Raw genomic sequence first — 19,870 nt, 5'->3', positions numbered from 1 at the left:
TGATGGAAAATTATATTTCCATCGCTAATACCTCAATAGAAATTTTGTTCCGTTTAGATAGTAGCGATAGGTATTTTAATTTCTGTCACTAAAAATAGAGATGGATACATAAATATCTGTCGCTAATTTAGTGACAGATATTTAATATCTGTGACTATTGTGTCAACGATTGATATCTACTCGACGATACACATTCCATCGCTATTCCATTATAATATGCCTCTAGTGACGAAATAACGATGGAATATGTCCATCGCTATTTGGGGCATTTTTTATTGTGATTTGACATCGTTAAGACCGTTGATCTTTTCTTGATTTTGACCATCACATCAGTCGATTTTCTTAACGTCAAACTCCACTTTGGGGATTTCACCATCCGCGGTTGTGTGAAGCCCAATCACGGTCTAGTCAAGCAATGTGCCTAGTGTATTCGATCGACCTTTTGGTCTGATCGGTCAGAGCACTCAGCAAAGACACTGGACTTATTTAGATATGATATTGATACTTCCCGATAGTTGATCCTTTTTTTACTTTGACCGTCATATCAACTAATTTTTTGAACGTCAAACTATTTAGGGGTCTCACCTTACTAGCCGTATCACTTAATATGCCTTAATGAAGGGAAAAAAATCCAACTGACCAAAAAATTAAATGATAAAGTTGAGCAGCGCGTAAACATAGCATGTTTTATATCATTCTTAAATTTCAAGTACATGTTTTCTTAAGCATGTAAACTCCAACCGGATTAACGCAAAAAACCAAGTTAGCAACCAACCCAAAACACCAGGACTTCCAGCTTGGGGAGGAATTAATGAATGAGGAAAATGATTATCAAGACAACCAATTAAAACTTAGAGAATGAAGACTGAAGATCCAGGTACCACAGAGAAGTATGAAGACATATAAAAGGTAGATTCAAGATCTCCAATGAAGAATAAGAAACGACTCCTCACCATGTTGCCGCTCGTCCGACAAAGAATAGCGATAACTGTTGGATCCCGTGGATATTTTGATATGATCAATTAAATTGGTTAGGTCCTGCTTTATGTTTGATCCTTGTGTCTGAGTGTGTAGGAGCTTAAGAGCGCAGGAAGTCGAGCGGAAGACGCAGCTAGCGAGAAGGACGGCACGGGAAGTAAGCCGACGGGCTTGGTGCGTCCGAAAGACAAGAGAGCTGCGGAAGAGTACACCGGTGGACGAGAAGAACGTGCGCGGCGTTCGAGAGACGTTAAGCCGGGATGGAAGACTGCTCGAGGAGAAAGCCGGAAATTGGATTCGGATGAACCCTATTTCGGTTGGCCGAAATCACCCAAAAGACCGGAATTTCGGAAGTCAAAATAAAGGAGAAAGTGAGCTATAAACGAAGCTCAAGGCGCCTCCACATTGGAGGCGCCTTCAGTATTGTTTAAGGCGCCTCCGACTGGTCAAAATGATCGTTTGCGCTGTGGATAAAGTTTTATCCGCTGACCGAGCTGGAGGCGCCTTGAACCTTGTTGGAGGCGCCTTGGACCCTCGGGATAGACTTTCCAGAAGCTATATAAAGGCTCCTGAAGCTAGGAAATATTCAACAACTCAAGCAATCAACTGTGTAATCTTTCCTAGCAATTGTTCTAAGCTTCCAAAGTGTAAAAGGCTTCTCCACATTAAGAGAAGGAGATTCTTCAGTGCGCTTTTTCTTATTGTCTTGGATTAACAATCTTCTTGGTTGTAACCAAGTAAATAGCTGAGTCTCTTTTTATTTCTATTAATTTATTTGTTATTACTTACTATTGCTTTTATTTTGAATTGAAAACCCCGAAAAAAATATATTTTATTTTTTTAAAAATAATTCACCCCCTTTTTCTCGACCTCCATCCACCTACAACAACGAAGAGCACTGAAACAGGCTTCTTGAAGGTTCGACTTCATTCGGTGCCGTGCTCCCTTGGTAACTTTACAGTTTAAATGAGCTCTATGATAATTTCAAATGCGAATTTCAGATTTAATTTTAAAATATATATTATGGATTAACTCACTATATATTTGTACTGCTGTCTACGCAGCACAGAAATGAAATAGCCTTCTCAAATATTTATTTTATTATTCAACCAAACTTTTACAAGATGATTACAATATTCCAAAGAAAAATACAAGTAAGAAATATATATATGTAACCTAAAAAAAGGATATTTCAATTCAAAAATAGAGATTGTTATTTCCCAGAGATTAAAAAAAGCACCACCTTCTTTTAATTTTTATCTCAAAGCCAAGCTTGATTCATGGAACTAGAAAGCCTTTAATTAAGGGGAAGATAAGAACAGGTTATGAAAAGTCAACTTCCCCAAGAAGGTTTCTAGAAAAAATAGTAGAGAACGTCAGAAACTAGAATAGAAAAAAGCCAATTAAGCAGCAAAAACTAGATGATAAAAATGGTGGTGATTGATTTCTCTGGGAGTTAGCAATCCTTATCATCTTCAGAGACTAGACGACAAATGAGCTGGTTAAAATGGAAACATCCATTCGATCTACTTCGTCACTTGAATTATCTGCAAGTTGAGCTCAACTGTTTCACCAAATCTTTGGCTGTCATGGAGAATTTCTCATCCATCTGCCAAAAGCCGCAGCGACATACAGATTCTTGTTAATTGCACGTAAAACTACACGCAAAAGCAAAATTAGGACCAGTTGAGAATCTTGCCTGAGTCATCACGGTGATGTCGAGAGAGGAACCACTGAAAACCATGACACTAGTGCTGACCACAGAGAGATGAAGTTTCTCGATCTCAGAAATGGCTCTCACCAATGCTCCTTTGCGGTTTTCGCACTGAAGCTTGATCAATATGGACTTATCGCATACTCTTACTTCGATCTGTGGAAGAGACTCGCCATGGCTCTCGTCAGCGAACGAGGCATCATCGTCGTTAACGTTAGAAATTAAATGAGTAGACTTGTTCAGAAGCACTGCGGACTCGATGCTCTTTTTTGCAACTTGATCTTCCAGAGACCGCACCTTCTCCTGTAGCTGCTTCAGGTGCTTGATGGCATCCCCGAGAACAGAAGCCTTGTCCATCTTTGGCAAAATCGGAAATTTGGAGATGTATAATCAGCTAGCTTGTAAAAGATAAAACTTTGCTCGAGAAAAGGAATCGAATCTCGATCGATTCCTTTTTCTTACCTTCTTTAAGCCTGGAACAATAGCAGCGAGAGCGATAAACCGCTGGCTAATTTTCTCCCGTCGCTTCCTCTCCGCCAAAATGTGCTCCTGATTGTTAGAGCCCGCCCTGCCTGTCTTGGGGCCGGCTGCTCCGACCATGGCATCGTAACTCCTCTTCGAGCCCCATTTGGGAATCACTTCCGCCGCGGCCGCAAGATTGTTGTGGAAGGTCGAATCGGGGTGGCCGAACGATAGAATCTTCGGGCCTGATATTGCCGCCGCTGCATCCCACAGCGGAGCAGAGTTGAGCTCAGCCTCGGTGGTGGTGGAGGAAGAACTCCAGCTGCTAGTTTTAGCCGTCGTCTTTTGGGCTCTCAATTCTGCGTATGAGCTATGGCTTTCGGAAGAGGGTGAGAGTTGTACGTCGTCGAATGCAGCAAACTCCCATTGATCCAAGAAACTGTGATCCAATCCCTGTCCGTACGTTCCACCAAAAAGGAAACAACTTAATACTTTCGATTCATTCAAACTTCACAACAAAAGCAATGAAAATTACCATATCATAATAGAATGAAGACGAGGCTAATGCTTCCATTGTGAGATTACTTCTTAATTTCTCTGCAAAGCAATAGATAGAGACCATGAACATCAATCATAAAAAACAACAAAGAATTAATTAAGCTACCAAAAGAAAGCCAACCTTGCAGACAGCAGAATAAGTCCTTGATTTCTTTGGAGAAGAAAAGGTATCCTATCCTTTTCTTATAGCTTCAGACCAGTCTATACTTGAGCGTATATGGAGTCAAAGGGTTCTTACTTCATCTATCACTGGTTTGGAAATTGGAGGGCTTTGAACCCAATATATAGAATGCAGACTGCTCTGTTTCGGTCTCCATTGTTAGGTCGCCATCTCTTAATTATTACCATCTCTGTTTCTTAAGAAGAATGGATAGTGTGTAGTTTGAAATTGGTTGCTCTGCCTGCGACAGCTAATAAACACCGTACCCAATATGTATGCCATTGACTCCGAGTTTTTGAGTAGGTCCATGCCATCAGCTTCAGAAATAAATACACATGGAGAAATATAATAGAAAAATAAAACAGTATGTTGACCATCGAAATCGAACGCGTGAAAAAGAAAGATTTGTTTCGGAGCAAAATAGGCCACGTGGTTAATTGACGGGACACCCCTTCCTCTCCGTCGCAACCGTGTGTCTCTACGTGTGTTTCAATGCTCACTAAAAGTCAAACTTCTAGAAACGAGATTCTGTACACATTTTTAAAATAAATAAATAAATAAATAATCAGAATGAACCGGACGATTAAGTCGGTTAAATCAAAATCGAAAACCAAACCGATCAAGAAAATTTAAAATTCTTTAAATGTCTGGTGGTGCCCGATAGAATCATAGACGAGATAAGTGTGTCTTTCGAAGACAAAAGGGATTTGTAAAAATAAACTATACCTATTCACGCAATGTCAATTGAGGAGGAAGTGGTCCAACAAAAAAGAGTGGGCTATTTACCAGAATATATAAGATGCTCTGCTTACCAGTAACATTAAATAATTTGCATTTTCAAATTCAACATGCCATTAATATACAACAACAAAACAAAAACAAATTCACATTCAACAGACATAGTTTAACATCATGAAGCAAGACATAAACTAATAACACAAGGACATAGGGTGAGAATTTGATACATCAACTTGCTACCTTAAGCTTATCCCCAGCATTCTCGGATCCAAGTCATTATTTTTTCAGCCATTTGCAAAATTTAATAGTTTGGAGTACAACTCTTGGGGCATAGGAAGTCATCAGTGAATAGTGATGCACTGTGATTAACAAATTCTCCTCCGATAATACACGGCGAGTAGATTCTCTCTGTATTTAGTCAGGGAAAGATAATTTTGAAGCTATTGAAGCCCAATGCGAATTTTTCTTGGATCCCTATTCCTCCTCTGCATGAAAGCACAAAAAGCCCGTCAACTGGAAACCTAGGTCAAGTGAATGATGAAAAGTAACAATTACAATGCAATTTCTTTTTTGTTAATAGTGTTATCTGAATACAGAAAGGCTCATCAAGTATTTATAAAAATTGGAATGCCCCAATCTATTTGTCCAAATGTGCCAGCATAATCTGACAGTAATCCACCAAATGATCCACCTCAGGTCACATTTGATTGGCTGACTAGGACAGGTCATCCGAGCATCTTAGCAAAATCTAAATCTGTTGCCTAAAGAATGAAGCAAGCCGACTATTTATATCCAACTAGACAATTAATTGGATCATTGTGTAGACATTTACATAAACCTGACATTTGACTGAGATTCTGAAGAGATGCGAGTGAATTTTTAAGTAATAACTTGAGCTCCAGGAGACAAACTATAAAGCGGCAGAACATGTTGGATTATTATAAGTTGGACGATAGACAATATATACACAGTGACGTCCAAGAAAGATTGCAGATCCATTCATCCTTTATTTCAATAATAAATTGCTCATTCTTCTCGAAAGCATTCAAACGGAACGACAAGCAAAATAATGAACATTGTTTGGTCAAACACAGTATGTCCAACTTAAGAGTAACTCTACTCATGAATGAAAGCCGGTTGACATTGATTAACTCTATTAGAGAGAAGAGTATGTGTACGTTTTCTCATTATAAGAGAAGTTTATCTAAATTTTATTTACTCAAATAGTTGTCTTTTGAAGAAGCTTCAGAAATTCTATGGTTTTATTATTGATATACACACACTGATATATTACCTCGATTTAAGAATAACATGAGTTGACTTCAGAACTACTTGGACTAAACAGAGTGACTGTAGGAACAAGTTGCAAAAAATAAAAAATAAATACACAATACGCTATGGTGATAAGTTAATTCCAATCATGTTTGACAAAAATATAGGATGGTTAAAAAACTTAGGTAGATCAGCAGGATCTGAATATATAAAAATGCAAAAGAAAATGGAAAAAATAAAATAAAATTGTTTTAATTACATTTCAATTAAATATCTTCAATAAAAAAAATAAATGATAGATATAGATTTCATAACTAACAACTAAGTAATTTTTTTTTCAAAATAATAAGAAAACAAGTTGAGAGTAGAAATTACCTTCAATAGCCCAAATCAGCAAACAAGTTTGTTGTCTAAGCTGCACTTCTATCAAACAATAATACATTCCTGAGATACAAAGCCTACAAATATGTGGACAAAAGCCATATACTAGATCAGACGTAGGAGAAACTATTGCCACAAGCTCGGACAAGGTGCATGCTATTCTTCATCTAATCGATATGAAAGCATTGCAGGACTAGGATTCATCCAATTTGTAGAAGGGAAATCAGTCTTCCAATTGATCCTCATTTTTCTGAACCCATATCTTCACTGTCTTATCATTACCAAGTGCCCCAGAAGCAATGATGTTTTCAGATGGGTGGCATGATACTGCAATAACACTGTCTGTATGGCCTTCCAATTTTTGCACAATTTTTCTATTCTGGAGGTCCCATAAATACACACAGTTGTCTTCTGAACCACTCACAACATAATTCCCGTTTGTGATAGAAAAAATTGCAGGAATGCAGAACTTTGAATTAACATGTCCGGAATATGTCTTCACAAATTTACCAGCAGAAAAGTTCCAGAGCCTCTGAATGGAGAATTAGTTTGGAATGTCAGCCATGACTAGAGATGGAGATGAAACATAACAAGCATATGTACTTGAATTCAAAGCAAGCAAAATGACAAACATATTTGGAACGTCCAAAAAAACAGTTAAAATTCAAGAGGAATTAAAAACAGAGAGGTAAGTGAGAGCATATGTCGTGAGGAATTTACAAGGATTTTCAAATTCAATATCCCCAAACTGGAGTATACTTAGTCAAATTCTGCATGCATTCTTTCAGGTTTGTTTACAACATCAACGAGCAATTGATGAATATATCATTTATAAGATAAAGGTCAGGAAGGCAACATTTCAGTACTCAGAACTTTGCATCTTGCCCAACATATTGCACCTCTTAGTTTCAATCAACTTTTAGCAATCAGAATGATGTATTGAATGAGCATTTTCCACTATGACTACAAAATTCTTCCATTAACACAGAGTCGTCGTCAGCATAATCACTAACAAGCTATGGTAGTCCCAATTCCTTGCAATTAGCTATATGAATCTTATCCCTCTATTGAAATGTATCAAAGGCTACATTGGTATTAATGTTAGATGTCTTAAATGACTTTTTAATTAAATTAACAAGAGTTTTATTTTAACTCACTTTACCACTTCACTTTTAACTCTACTCGATTCAGCTTGTGTGACTAAATAAATTATTAAACATGTGGATATCACTTTAACCTAATCTCTTTAATTATAGCAGTATGCCCTTGCATTTCTCAATTTTAGTCACATCTTTCTTATGACCCTCATCAGCAACAGCATGTTTGTCCCAAATATCTGAGATTGGCTACATCAATTTTTTCCCTCTATTGAGCTATCTATAAGTTTATATCACCAGTCACATCCATTCTTCTGAGTGTCTAAGAACAATAATTCTAGATATCAATAAGTACACTCAAGAGAGTTATTAGCTACTTCATTACTGGAAAAAACAAACTAGAAAAAAAAGATATTGTATTTCTGCTAGCTTTGTTGAATTGAAAGATAGATGATGTGTTGCCAATATTATGATCACTATCGATTTGCATCAATCTATTTCAGTAATCTTAAGTTCTTTATTAAGTCAATAGTGATATTAGTTATGGATCCAATATTAAAATTTGATTTTATATGTAACTAGATAAAGATATTTAATTAGTTGAGAATAATAACTCCGAATGACTACTTGAACTGTGCCCGCCCGCCCTCCAGAAAGTAATAGTTATCTTAATTTAATGCATCTTGCTACCATAGCAACTCTCCTAATGCCAATTAGTAACAAATTGGTACCAGAGCTTTTTTTCCTAATATGATTATGGTAAACCAAGTGACATTCGTTTTTCCTGCCCTGTTTGACTATATTGAAGACTAACAATGTCCAGTGGAATAAGGCAAGAAAAACAACGAAACGGAATGAACAACATGATTGGATGTTCCATAACAAATAGCGCATAGAGTGTTATTGATGGACTAGAAAACGTATGAATACAAAAATACTCACCAACGTGCTATCGAGGGTCGCTGCCAGAACAAACTTCCCGTTCGGAGAGAATTTCACAAATGAAACCGGAGGACTCTCGTCGTCAATAAGGGTTTTCATGCAATGCCCGGTCGCAGAGTCCCAAATCCGGCATAGCCCGTCATTGCTACTTGAGACAATAAGGCTCCCGTCACGATTAAAGTCGACGGCGGTCACGGGCTCCGAGTGAGCAGGGAGGACGCGTAGGCACTTGCCAGATTTGAACTCCCAGACCCGAACAGTCTCGTCATAGGAGCCGGAGGCGATCATGTTAGAGTGCGGATTGAAGGAACAACATAACACGTAGTTGGTGTGTCCGGAGAGGGTCTTGACGGTGGTGGACGCGGCGAGATCCCAGATGCGGACAGTGCGATCGTCGGAAGCGGAGCAGAGATAGCGGCCGTCCGTTGAGAACGATACGTCGGAGATGCCCTCGTCGTGTCCGGAGAGCTCCGCACGGAGGGAGAAGTCGGGGGCGGACCACACGCGGATGGTTTTGTCGGCCGAGGCGGAGGCGAGGAGTGTGCCGTCGGGGGAGAACTTGACGGAAGATACGGCGCGCTCGTGGCCCTCGAGAGTGGTATGAAGGTTGTAGCGTGGGCTATGCGCGGTGGCATCGTTGATGGATACCGCAGCGGAGGCGACGTCCGGCATGGCGGCCGACGGCGGAAAATACGAACAAGGGTTTTGGAACCAAAGTGAAGAAATCTACCTCTACGTCAGTAAGCAGAAGTTGGGCCGGAATGGGCCTTCCTGGAACAAAGAAGAAATCAATTTCTCGTCCCCAGCTTGTTCTAGTGAATTGGAGAATCATGCATGAGCCAGAAGATTTTAACGGTGTTTCCGTTGTATTTTTTTTAAAATAAAAAAAAACAAATTTATTTTATTCCGCTGAAAATTTTTAGAGAGAGAAGCCAATTTCTCATCGAGCCCCTTGCCTTTGTACATTTTGCCTCTGGAGTTTTTCAGTGTAGATTTAGTTTTAAAAAAAAAAGGGGGAAAAATTCTTCTGTGCAATGATTGACCGCTTCGTTCATTGTTTTATTTATTGTCAAATCTCACCAATTAATGATAACTTAGCTTTTATTTTTATAACTACTTAGTGCACGCGATATTTTTACAACTACTTGGCGCTTCGTTTAAACGGCAAGGAATAAGTGTGGAAACTGTGTTTGTCCAGAAAACTGCTATTATCTATGGCAAAAAGTGACAGCGGTTCAGTGACTAGAAAAAAAACTGCTATTATCATTCACACCTACAGTTTGTTCAATGGGTGATGGTGTCCACTATTCCTTTCTATCAATTCTATCAATGAACACTGTAAAAATGAGGATGAAATTTGTGAAAAAGAACAAATAAAAAATCTTCGCCCAAAGATCTCTCTCTCTCTTTACGGTATTACCTGCATCGTTAAGTCTCTAACATGTAAGTAATAAAGCTGCAAAATATACTTGTTAATTTACTCAAATTGCATTGCTTGAATAAAGTTCCTCTATATCAAGTTCTGCGTCACTTTATCCTGATCTTACTTGTTTATAGGTTACCCGAGTAGTTTCTTGTAGTTCAGAACAACTAGCAGTTGGGGTTTCGGTAAGTTGTTCAAAAGCTTGTGATTCATTAAATAACTAGACTTTACCTGGTTTCAGTTTTCGCCATGTCTTCTTTGTTGGATCGGGACTTATCTCTTTCCTTATCTTTATTGTTGATGGAATTGGATGAGACATGTCTGCAATTCTGTACTGAGCCATATTAGGTGAGTCCCACACCTACCTTGAGGCCTGTACTGATGACATTGCCTGTTGAGCTTAACGTCGAGGTCCATAGGACCATAGCCACATCAAATCAACGTCACAGCGGAGCCAAGCAGTACCAACCTTAAGCTATTAATGTACGCCATTGGGGAAAAGGTTGAAGACAGAGAGGCGGTCAAATTTACATGGTGAAATCAACAGCTAGTGTTACTTTGTTTTGTTCCTCTTGCATGGCCTCCCTCTGCCTCTGCTATTCTGTCTAGTCACAGAACGGCCAGGCTCCCCTTCTGTTACAAGAGGGATGAGATGAGATGTAATGAGATGAGATATGTCCTCTCCTCTCGCCCTCTCTGTATGAAGCATTTGAAATCCACAAGTACTGTGACTTTGTTTTGTTCCTCTTGCATGGCCTCTGCCTCTGCTTTTCTGTACATTCACAGAGCGGCCAGGCTCCCCTTTTGTTACAGGTCTGCAGTGGCTGAAGGAAGAGGGATGATTATGAGATGAGATATGTCCTGTCCTCTCGCACTCTTGTTGCTACAATTTCACCAAAACGTTGCCTTATTATTATTAACATTCTTTCTAATCAAAACGTACCCTTGAGTTTGTTTTCTAAATCATATTACCTTTGGAAATTGGAACTGTTATTTCATGATAACTGCAAATCAACTTCAATCTAACATGATTTGGTTGCAACTGTCTTGTTTAACAGGTGACAGCACTGTAGTGTTTAGAATAATGCTACAACTATGTGAGCTGATTTACAAATCATGTGTGTAACATGAGTAAACTAAACTTGATATGTTAAAACTTAAATGTGAATTTCAGTACATTTAGACGTAAATTCATTGTGAGATTTTTTAGACATCGAAGTCAAAGATAGAGGACTAGCTAGTTTTTATCAACTGAGCTAGCTTGTGGTCATGGAATAACAGGTAAGGTCCAAAGGTATTGTCGGTACAAAAAGAAAGTTAGTAATAAATCATAGTGAAGTTAATTTTTCTTATCGATAGCGTGTTTGTGTAAAATGCCCCAGGATATGTGATATGCATCGACTTGTGCTTTTCTAGCGATGGTTATTATTTGTGGGGGCTGCTGAGACATTGCTGCTCTGGCCAGGCCCTTCCACTGACACTGAATATTTAATGTTAAGGGAAGGACTCTCACTCAAATTATTGGGGCATCCATGTCCTCTTCTGTTTCCCATCTTCCAACTGCTTCCTTCCTTCCCACTGCACACCATTCACCATTACTTACTTCTTCCCCTAGCTCCCTCGAGCTTAACTTCCTTCTGTTAAGTTTACCATCCATGGCTAGCTTCTGCGAAGCTATTCAGATCTCACTCTCTTCCTTGCCAGTGCTTTTGAATCCAGGCCAGGCCAGACCAGACTAGACCCCACTTGTTGATCAACTCGATTAAATCAGAAACCGAGCCTAGTTAAATTGGATTTTGTACTGTATATCAACTTGATATTTGAAATTACGTACCTGCTGCTTTTCATTTAATAAAAACCCCATTTCTCTCTTGTAAGTTTTGATTCTCTGACGACCAAACCGTGAACAAGAAAGACAGAAAAGTAAAAGTTTAAAGAATCGAAAGCATCAACTTCTGCAGCTGGTTTCTCCCCCAAAGCCGCAGCTGGAATACGCATGGAGTCAATTCCCGGTTCGAAGGTGACCACTATACAGCGACATGAACCAGTGGAGCAAGTCTTACTTCAAAGTGTTGAAAAGGCAGCAGTCAACGGAGAGCCAAATCTTTGACCATCAACTAAAGATACCGACCTTTTTTGCTTCCTCCTCGACTAACCGGTCCAACCGACCCGAATTCGTCAAATTAGCTGAACCAGTTAGTTCGGTCAGCTCAGTTTTTAAACTTGACATTTCAGTGGTAATATACGGTCGACACGTGTCTGAGGACCCTCCTCCTCTGCTCCTATTTAAAAGCGCCCCTCCTCTTCTTCTCCCTCCATTGCCATTTCGAAGAAGAATCCAACGAAACAACAGCTGCACTCCATTTCAGCCACCACCTCCATTAACGACCTCAGAGATGTGCAACCCAACTGCTACTGCACGTCCCAAGGCTCATCTTTTGGCCACCCATGACGATCTGCATCGCCATCCCACTCTCTCCGAGGTACGTAATGTGGATATATTTGTAGATAAATTAAATGCGATGATGAATTTTGTTTTGTTTTGTTTTGTTTTCCACATCACATGCACGTAATTGTAATGGAATTGATCGAGTTATTGTTTGATTAGTTGGCGGAGGAGATGCGGGAGATTGGGAAGATCTCGGTGCCGGCGGCGGTCACCGGCCTGATGCTGTATTCGCGCGGAATGATCTCGATGCTGTTCCTCGGGTACCTCGGCGAGTTGGAGCTCGCCGCCGGGTCGCTGGCGATCGGGTTTGCTAATATTACTGGTTACGCTGTGCTCTCGGGGCTGGCGATGGGGATGGAACCCATCTGCGCGCAGGCCTTCGGCGCCGACCGGCGCCGGCTCCTCGGCCTCACCCTGCAGCGCGCCACCCTGCTCCTCCTCTCCGCCTCCCTCCCGATCGCCTTCCTCTGGTTTAACGCCCGCACCATCCTCCTCCGATGCGGGCAGGACGCGGAGATTGCGACGGCAGCGCAGGTGTTCGTCGCGGCAGCCTCGCCGGATCTCCTCCTCCTCTCCTTACTACACCCGCTCCGAGTCTTCCTCCGCTCCCAGAACATCACCCTCCCAGTCACCTACTGCTCCTCCTTCTGCGTCGCGCTCCATGGCCCGCTCACGTACCTTCTCGCCGTTCGCCTCCGCCTCGGCATAGCTGGCGTGGCGGCAGCCATGGTGTGGACCAACCTCAACCTCCTTGTTTGCCTCCTCCTCTTCCTCCTCCTCTCTGGCGCATGCCGCGATACGTGTCCCGGCGGTGGAGGCGGCTTCCTCTCGGGCGAATGCTTCCGCGGGTGGCCAGCGCTGCTCCGCCTTGCGGCTCCATCTTGCGTCTCCGTCTGCCTAGAATGGTGGTGGTACGAACTGATGATCCTCCTCAGCGGCCTGCTTGCGCACCCCCGCGCTGCCGTGGCCTCCATGGGCATCCTCATCCAGACTACCTCCCTCGTCTACGTCTTCCCCAACGCTCTCAGCTTCGGCGTCTCCACCCGCGTCGGCAACGTCCTGGGTGCCAATCGCCCGGCCAAGGCCCGCGACGCCGCCGCTTCCGCCCTCGCCGCCGCCCTCGCCCTCGGCCTCGCCGCCACCGCCTTCACCGCCTCCATGCGCCACCAGTGGGGGCGCCTCTTCACCCGCGACCCCGAAATCCTCCACCTCACCACTCTTGCGCTCCCCATCGCCGGCCTCTGCGAGCTCGGCAATTGCCCGCAGACCGCCGGTTGCGGAGTCCTCCGCGGCAGCGCCCGCCCTGCCACCGGCGCCAACATCAACCTGGGCTCCTTCTACTTGGTCGGCATGCCGGTGGCAATTCTCCTCAGCTTCGTCGGAAAAATGGGCTTGCCGGGGCTGTGGCTGGGGCTCCTTGCAGCGCAGGCAACGTGCGCCTCGCTTATGGCCGGCGCCGTCGCCAGAACAAATTGGGCAACAGAGGCAGAGCGCGCCAGACGCTTAACCGACTCTTCTTCTTCTCCTTCAATGATTCCAATTACTAATTCCAATGAAATAACTCCAATAACTACTCTGTCTCTCATCTCCGTGGAAGCCGAGAAGACGAAGACCACCCCAACCCTTGAAGACATTCTAGCCATCATTAATGGTGATCCAGAAACAGCTCCTCTCATTCTCCCTCTCCCTGTGAATTAAATTCTTTTCCATTTTTGTGGTTTTGATCATGATATAGTTTGCAAGCTTATCTAATTCCTCTATTAATTTTCTCATCGTTTTCGTCGTCGTCGTCTTCTTCTTCTTCTTCTAATGGATCGGACTGAGGGGAAATGTGATTAAAGATGGTAATGAATGAAGTAAGGGAGACAGCCACTCTCTGTGATTAAAGCTACCACTTTTGAAGCGATTCACTAATTGGAATTTGGAAAGCAGATGCATCTCTTTTTAGCATTCATTGCCTTTTTTGTCATTTAATGTCATGCGTTGGCGTTGCACTTGTCTGCCCAATATCGCACCAAAATGTTATTGAGAGAGTTAGAGTAGTTGAATAGCGAAATTCATACGTGTTTAAAAATAGTTCGAAATTAAAATCGTCTAGTGGAAAATCAAAACAGAATAAGGAGACAATGTGATTTTACTTGATTCATAGTCTTGTGAGTATTATTATAAGACCCGTAGTCAATGGCGGAGTAACGTTAGCCCGGATAGTCAATGACGTTCGTAAAAAAATTTATGAGAGAAGAAAGTAAAAAATCATGGGAAAGGGAGGGCTAGCCTAAGGCGACGACATCAACGTCGGCAGCGTAAAGCATGGCAACACTTTACCGACCCTAAGAATAAGATAAATAAGCAAAAAACAAATCGAATCAAAACAACTTGCATGCAACTAACTAAGCGTTACCAAAAGCTAGCCTTCTTTGAGCTCGTAGCGGTGTCACGTCGTTGAAGCTTGAGCGCAACAACATTTTGGAGTCTTAGAAGCGTAACGAGCACTTGATCGTTGTAGGAGAGGTAGAGAGATTGCATTTGAAGTTGTTGTTCAATTTTATAGGTGATCCCGAGAGCTTGAATTGGCCCCAAGCACCTCCAACATGGCTTAATTATTTGATCCAGATCCTTCGGTGTGTTAGCCAACTTCGGGAGCCTAATTTGCGACGTGGCTATTACTAGATGAAGTTTTATCCACGTCATATTTACCCCTTCACGGGCGCTTGGATGCACCGCCCAATCACGACGTGCCACCTCATCAGGACGTGGGTTGGAATTCAAGCTATCTGTGCGCCTAGATCAACTCGAGTCTCGAGGCACTCTGATCTCATGTCACCTGAATTCACTGCTGGCGTTGTGTCTAACCAGCTCCAATTTCTTGCTTCCCACATCACAGTGTTAGCACGAGCCTAATAAAAGTATGATTAACAACTTTCTAGCTATGCAATCTCAACTTCAGATTTCTTGTGAAATCTTAGGTTGGACCTGTAAGTATTTCGTGATAATTTTAATGTAGTCAACCAAATTAAGTTAGTTTTTGTTATGTTTGATCCATGTGTCTAAGTGTGTAAGAGCTTAGGAACACCAAAAGTCGAGCGGAAGAGACAGCTAACGAGAAAGATAACACGGGAAGGGTGTCGACGGGCTCGATGCATTCGAAGGACAAGATGCTACGGAAGAGTACATCGACGGTCCGAGAGACGAGAAGCGAGGGGGGAAGACTGCTCAAGGAGAATGTAGGAGTTAGGTTCGGGTGAGCTAAAATCCGATTAGTCGGAAAATCACCTACGCAAAAAGATCAGCGTTTAGCTGAGTTGCGCTGTGAAAGACGCCTTCTATGGTTGGAAGAAACCTTCGATGAACAGTACGAAGACGCCTTTTAGCCTTTGAAGGCACCTTCCGATAGTCATTTGCCACGGATAGAGTTTTATCCGCTGCAGATAAAACTTATTTGATGAAAGGCGCCTTGGACCATCTTAGAAGCGCATTTAAGCTGCTGATAGAGTTTTCTAGGGGCAATAAAAAAACCCCTGAACCTATAAAATAAATAACAACTCTAGTATTAATTTCCTAGTTCTTTTCTGAGCATTCAATGAGTGTAAGAGGTTTCTCCGTCTTCAACGAAGGAAATTTTTAGTATTTTTTCATTTACCTTGGATTAACAACCATCTAAGTTGTAACCAAGTAAATTCTTTTGTCTCTTTTATTTTGTAATTGTTTAATTAACCTGTTATAATTATGTGATTGCTACTAATCTGAGTTGATAAATCGAAAAATGTTTCTTTTTATATTTGGCAGGCAATTCATCCCCCCCCCCCCTCTTGCCAGCCCCACTGCATCAACAATTTTTATCAGAGCCAGAACGTCTCAGAAGGACTAACCGCCGACTAAAGCACCGAGACGATGCCCGAACCAAGCATCTATCCACCGAAGTTCGAGGGATAATTCGTGACATGGAAGAAATGCATGGAGGTATTCTTTAAAACAGACTTTGAATTGCTTTTAATTATTAAATATGATTTGTTAGCTCCCAAAGACCTATAAGAAAATGAAAAAGAAGAATATCAATGGACCAAAAAGGAGCAAGCAGACTTCGTAGGAAATGGACAAGTTGAATTCCATCTGCTAAGCATACTACCTCCACAAGAAGTCAGCAGAATCGGTGCCTAGCAATTAGGAAAGGAACTTTGAGAGAAGTTCCTGGAGCTACACAAAAGTACGTCCGAAGCTAACTCGCAAAACGAGATCTGTTCCGGAACCAACTAACTAACCTTCGGATGAAAGGAGAGTCAGTAGTACAACTGCACACCAAGCTGAAAGAGTTAATAACCAGACTTACGAATCTTGGAAAACAGGTATCAAACCGACATTCGTTAAGGTATACCTTAAATGCTTTCCTTAGGTCACAAGACTGGACGTCTATAATAGATTCTTATTATATTTCAAAAGATCCAAAAGTAAGTACTTTATAGACTTGATTTTCTACTTTAGTACTTCACAAATCTAGATATGCATAGTTGAAAAAGGAGCCCAGTCAGAACATTGCCCTGAAGGCAAGAAGATGATCAAGACTCCGAAGCATCTATCGACGAAGATGAAGCGGCGTTAATGGTATGAAAATTTAGTAAGTTTATTAAATCTAATAAATTTACTAAGTCGTAGGTGAAAAAGCACTTTCAGAGCAAAAGAAATGTTCGATGCTACAACTGCAAGGAGAAGAGCACATTAAGGATAACTACCCCGATCTAAAGAAGAAGGAGAAGGGAAAGAGCAACATACCAACAAGATCGAAGTACAAGAATCTGAGGACCACATGGGATGGATCGTCGTCCTTCGAGTCCGAGATCGAAACTTACGTCGGACTAACCCGAATGGTAGATCACCAGAGAAATGTTGAAAGTTCTTCCGAAATGAGCATCGACGAATAAGAGATCCTTTGAAGAAAGCAACGATAAAAGGAGAGAATCAAAGGATGAGGTAAGTAAGATATGTGCTTTTATCTTCTGAACAATCTTACGAATTTATCAAAATGCTTTCTAAAAATACGTATAAATTAGAAAAAAAATATTGATTTGCAAAGACAATTAGCTAATGTAATCCACTAGAATTGTTTGATAATTTAAAGTTAGAAAATGAAAAATTGAAAATACAAATAGAAAAATTAAAAAATAATCATCATGCTTTTAAAAATCAAAGTTTAAGTTTAGAAAGTATGACAGAATTAATTGATATATTAAAAATGATTAAAATTATATACTTTTTAAATTTTTAATAAATTTAATAGGTAGGAATTATATTAAATTTCAAATTTTAAAATATTTTTCTATTAGTATTTTAAATTAAAATTTTACTTCTATAGTATCTGATGATTATCCAAAAAAAACTGGGGAACATGCATATGTGTCAAAAATCAATCACCTATTCAGACAAATGATGTTAATTATTTCAAAAGAGAAAGGTTGATGCATGTTTGTCACCACCTATATATGTTTTGTTCACAATCCTGCAAAATTTCTATGACTGAGTAGGCACTATCACTTTGTTTGACCGAAGTTAGACAGACCTCGATCTAAGTAACAAACAAACAAACAAGAAAAAAAAAACATGCATATTTAAGACCAATGATCGATGAGTGATACCGAATGTGTCGAAATTTCGAAATTGAATTTGAAGTCCTGTCTCCAATTACCTACAATTTTATATTGGACCCTGTAGTGATTTTAATATGATCAATCAAGTTGGTTAGGTCTTGTTTTATTTTTGATCCCTATGTCTGAGTGTGCAGGAGCTTAGGAGTGCAGGAAGTCGAGCGGAAGACGCAGCTAGTGAGAAGGACGACACAGGAAGGGAGTCGACGGGCTCGGTGTGTTCGAAGGACGAGAGAGCTACAGAAGAGTACACCGGTGGGCGAGAAGAACGTGCGGGGCGTTCGAGTGACGTTAAACCAGGGAGGAAGGCTGCTCGAGGAGAAGGCCGGAAATTGGGTTCGGGTGAGCCTTATTTCGATTGGCCGGAATCACCCAAAAGAACGGAGCTTCGGAAGTCAAAGCGAAGGAAACAACGAGCTGGAATTCAAGCTCAAGGCGCCTCGAACAAAGCATGGAGGTGCCTTCATGGGTTCGTTGAAGGCGCGTTCATGACTCATTGAAGGCGCCTTGAGCTGGTCAAACTGACCGTTTGCGCTGCGGATAAAGTTTTATCCACCTACTCGATGGAGGCGCTTAGGACCTCAGTTAGAGGCGCCTTGGACCCTCGGGATAGACTTTCCAGGCGCTATATAAAAACCCCTGGAGCTAGGAATTAAAGATCAATTAAATATTCAACTCTGTAATCAATTCCTAGCAGCTAGTGAACATTCTATAAGTGTGTAAAAAGACTTCTCCGCCTACAGTGAAGGAGACTTTGCTAGTGCGATCTTTAACTACCATAAATTAACAGTCGTCTTGGTTGTAAGCAAGTTAAATTTGAGTATTCTCTTTTATTTCTATTATTTATTTTTATTATTGTTACTGTATTTTTGAGTTGAAAGTTTCGAGAAGGATATAATTTAATTTTGTAAATAATTTATCCTCCTCTTACCTGCTTCCATTGCACCAACACAATTTAATCAAGAAATTTTTATTCACAATTGAGTTGGCATTAAAGGAATAGGCAAGCATGCTAAAAATGCATGCATGTCTAATACTAATGACTTATTCACCATATTAATTGTCATTATTAATATAATCATGACAAATAGCGAATTCAATTTCCATCCTCTTGATACATTACATTATTTTTTAATGAAAAAAAAACATGATCATGTTTTTTACCCTATGCACAACAAAAAGTTAAAGAAGTCGGAAAGCATGAACAAATTATTAGAGTTCCACGCCCTTCTTGTTCAGGGTATTGACACATGATCATGTTTTTATCATTACTTTTCTTATCTGACTCGACACTTTTCTTTATGTCAATCATTTCAAATATAGTACATGTAAATGTATATAGGCGATCCCCAAGCTAGGGCTCTAAGTCAGATAATTATTTGAGGAATAATCTGTCTAGTCATGCCCATGAGCTGTGTTTAGGTTGGATAAGGTATGAACCTAGCTCATTGGCCAGATTTTTTCTTCTTCTTCTGGTTTTTTATGTGCCAAATGTCCAGCCTCGACTTTATCACCATGAAGATTGTACTTCGAGCACAAAATGCACTCCTTTTTTTTTAATTGAACTTTTCCAATGAGAAATTAATTAGGTCCATGGCATTAGATGTAAACTTCTTTGTCACTGTGGCATTTGAGCAATCACTCAAGTCGCACAGCATTCACAAGCATGAGCTAGATATTAATGGCCATCAAATTAAATTAGTGATGGAAACACACGAACGGCTGTTGTCCATGGATAAGCTCGGACCAACCCACAACAACCGCGGGAAGAAGAATATGGAGTCAACCTTTAGTAGTCGACCATAAGAAAAACAAGATCAGCGTTCACGTGATCAAATTAATTGGACTGGCTACAAACTGTACGTCAAAGACATGAATGAGTCAATTAACAGGATGCACCCAAACTTATTAGCACAATTGATGGTGAAAACGAGAGGGAGGAGGGCGAGAAGAAAGACCATGGACACGTCGAATCAGTCGAGTTCATGCCGATGTTGACAATGCCGAGGCCCACTGGTCGTTAGAATTTAACTCCGTGAAGAAGATTAAAGAACACGTTA

The 19,870-nt window shown here is 40.9% G+C and overlaps 3 protein-coding genes across 3 annotated transcripts; 1 reads left to right on the top strand and 2 right to left on the bottom strand.

The window, feature by feature from the left end:
• Positions 1-2,055: 2,055 nt before the first annotated feature.
• Positions 2,056-4,094, bottom strand: LOC121972197 (transcription factor bHLH25-like). The gene is made up of 5 exons (XM_042523886.1): positions 3,834-4,094; positions 3,690-3,751; positions 3,155-3,607; positions 2,678-3,049; positions 2,056-2,587 (listed from the first exon to the last, which is right to left on the bottom strand). Exons 2-5 carry the CDS (start codon positions 3,726-3,728, stop codon positions 2,522-2,524), a joined length of 930 nt encoding a protein of 309 aa, XP_042379820.1. The 5' UTR covers positions 3,729-3,751; positions 3,834-4,094; the 3' UTR covers positions 2,056-2,521.
• Positions 4,095-4,731: 637 nt separating this feature from the next.
• On the bottom strand, positions 4,732-9,109 carry LOC121972196 (COMPASS-like H3K4 histone methylase component WDR5A). Its single transcript, XM_042523885.1, has 3 exons — positions 8,303-9,109; positions 6,258-6,795; positions 4,732-5,095 (listed from the first exon to the last, which is right to left on the bottom strand). Exons 1-2 carry the CDS (start codon positions 8,972-8,974, stop codon positions 6,487-6,489), a joined length of 981 nt encoding a protein of 326 aa, XP_042379819.1. The 5' UTR covers positions 8,975-9,109; the 3' UTR covers positions 4,732-5,095; positions 6,258-6,486.
• A 2,720-nt stretch (positions 9,110-11,829) lies between these two features.
• LOC121973870 (protein DETOXIFICATION 48-like) lies at positions 11,830-14,061 on the top strand. Its single transcript, XM_042525218.1, has 2 exons — positions 11,830-12,208; positions 12,334-14,061. The coding sequence occupies exons 1-2, from the start codon at positions 12,122-12,124 to the stop codon at positions 13,870-13,872; spliced, it is 1,626 nt and encodes a 541-aa protein (XP_042381152.1). The 5' UTR covers positions 11,830-12,121; the 3' UTR covers positions 13,873-14,061.
• The last annotated feature ends 5,809 nt before the right edge of the window (positions 14,062-19,870 follow it).

This window comes from Zingiber officinale, chromosome 4A (genome assembly GCF_018446385.1).
Source record: "Zingiber officinale cultivar Zhangliang chromosome 4A, Zo_v1.1, whole genome shotgun sequence".
NCBI classification, from domain to species: Eukaryota; Viridiplantae; Streptophyta; class Magnoliopsida; order Zingiberales; family Zingiberaceae; genus Zingiber; species Zingiber officinale.
The sequence above is the reverse complement of the archived record's forward strand: the minus strand, read 5'-3'. Positions and strand labels throughout refer to the sequence as shown.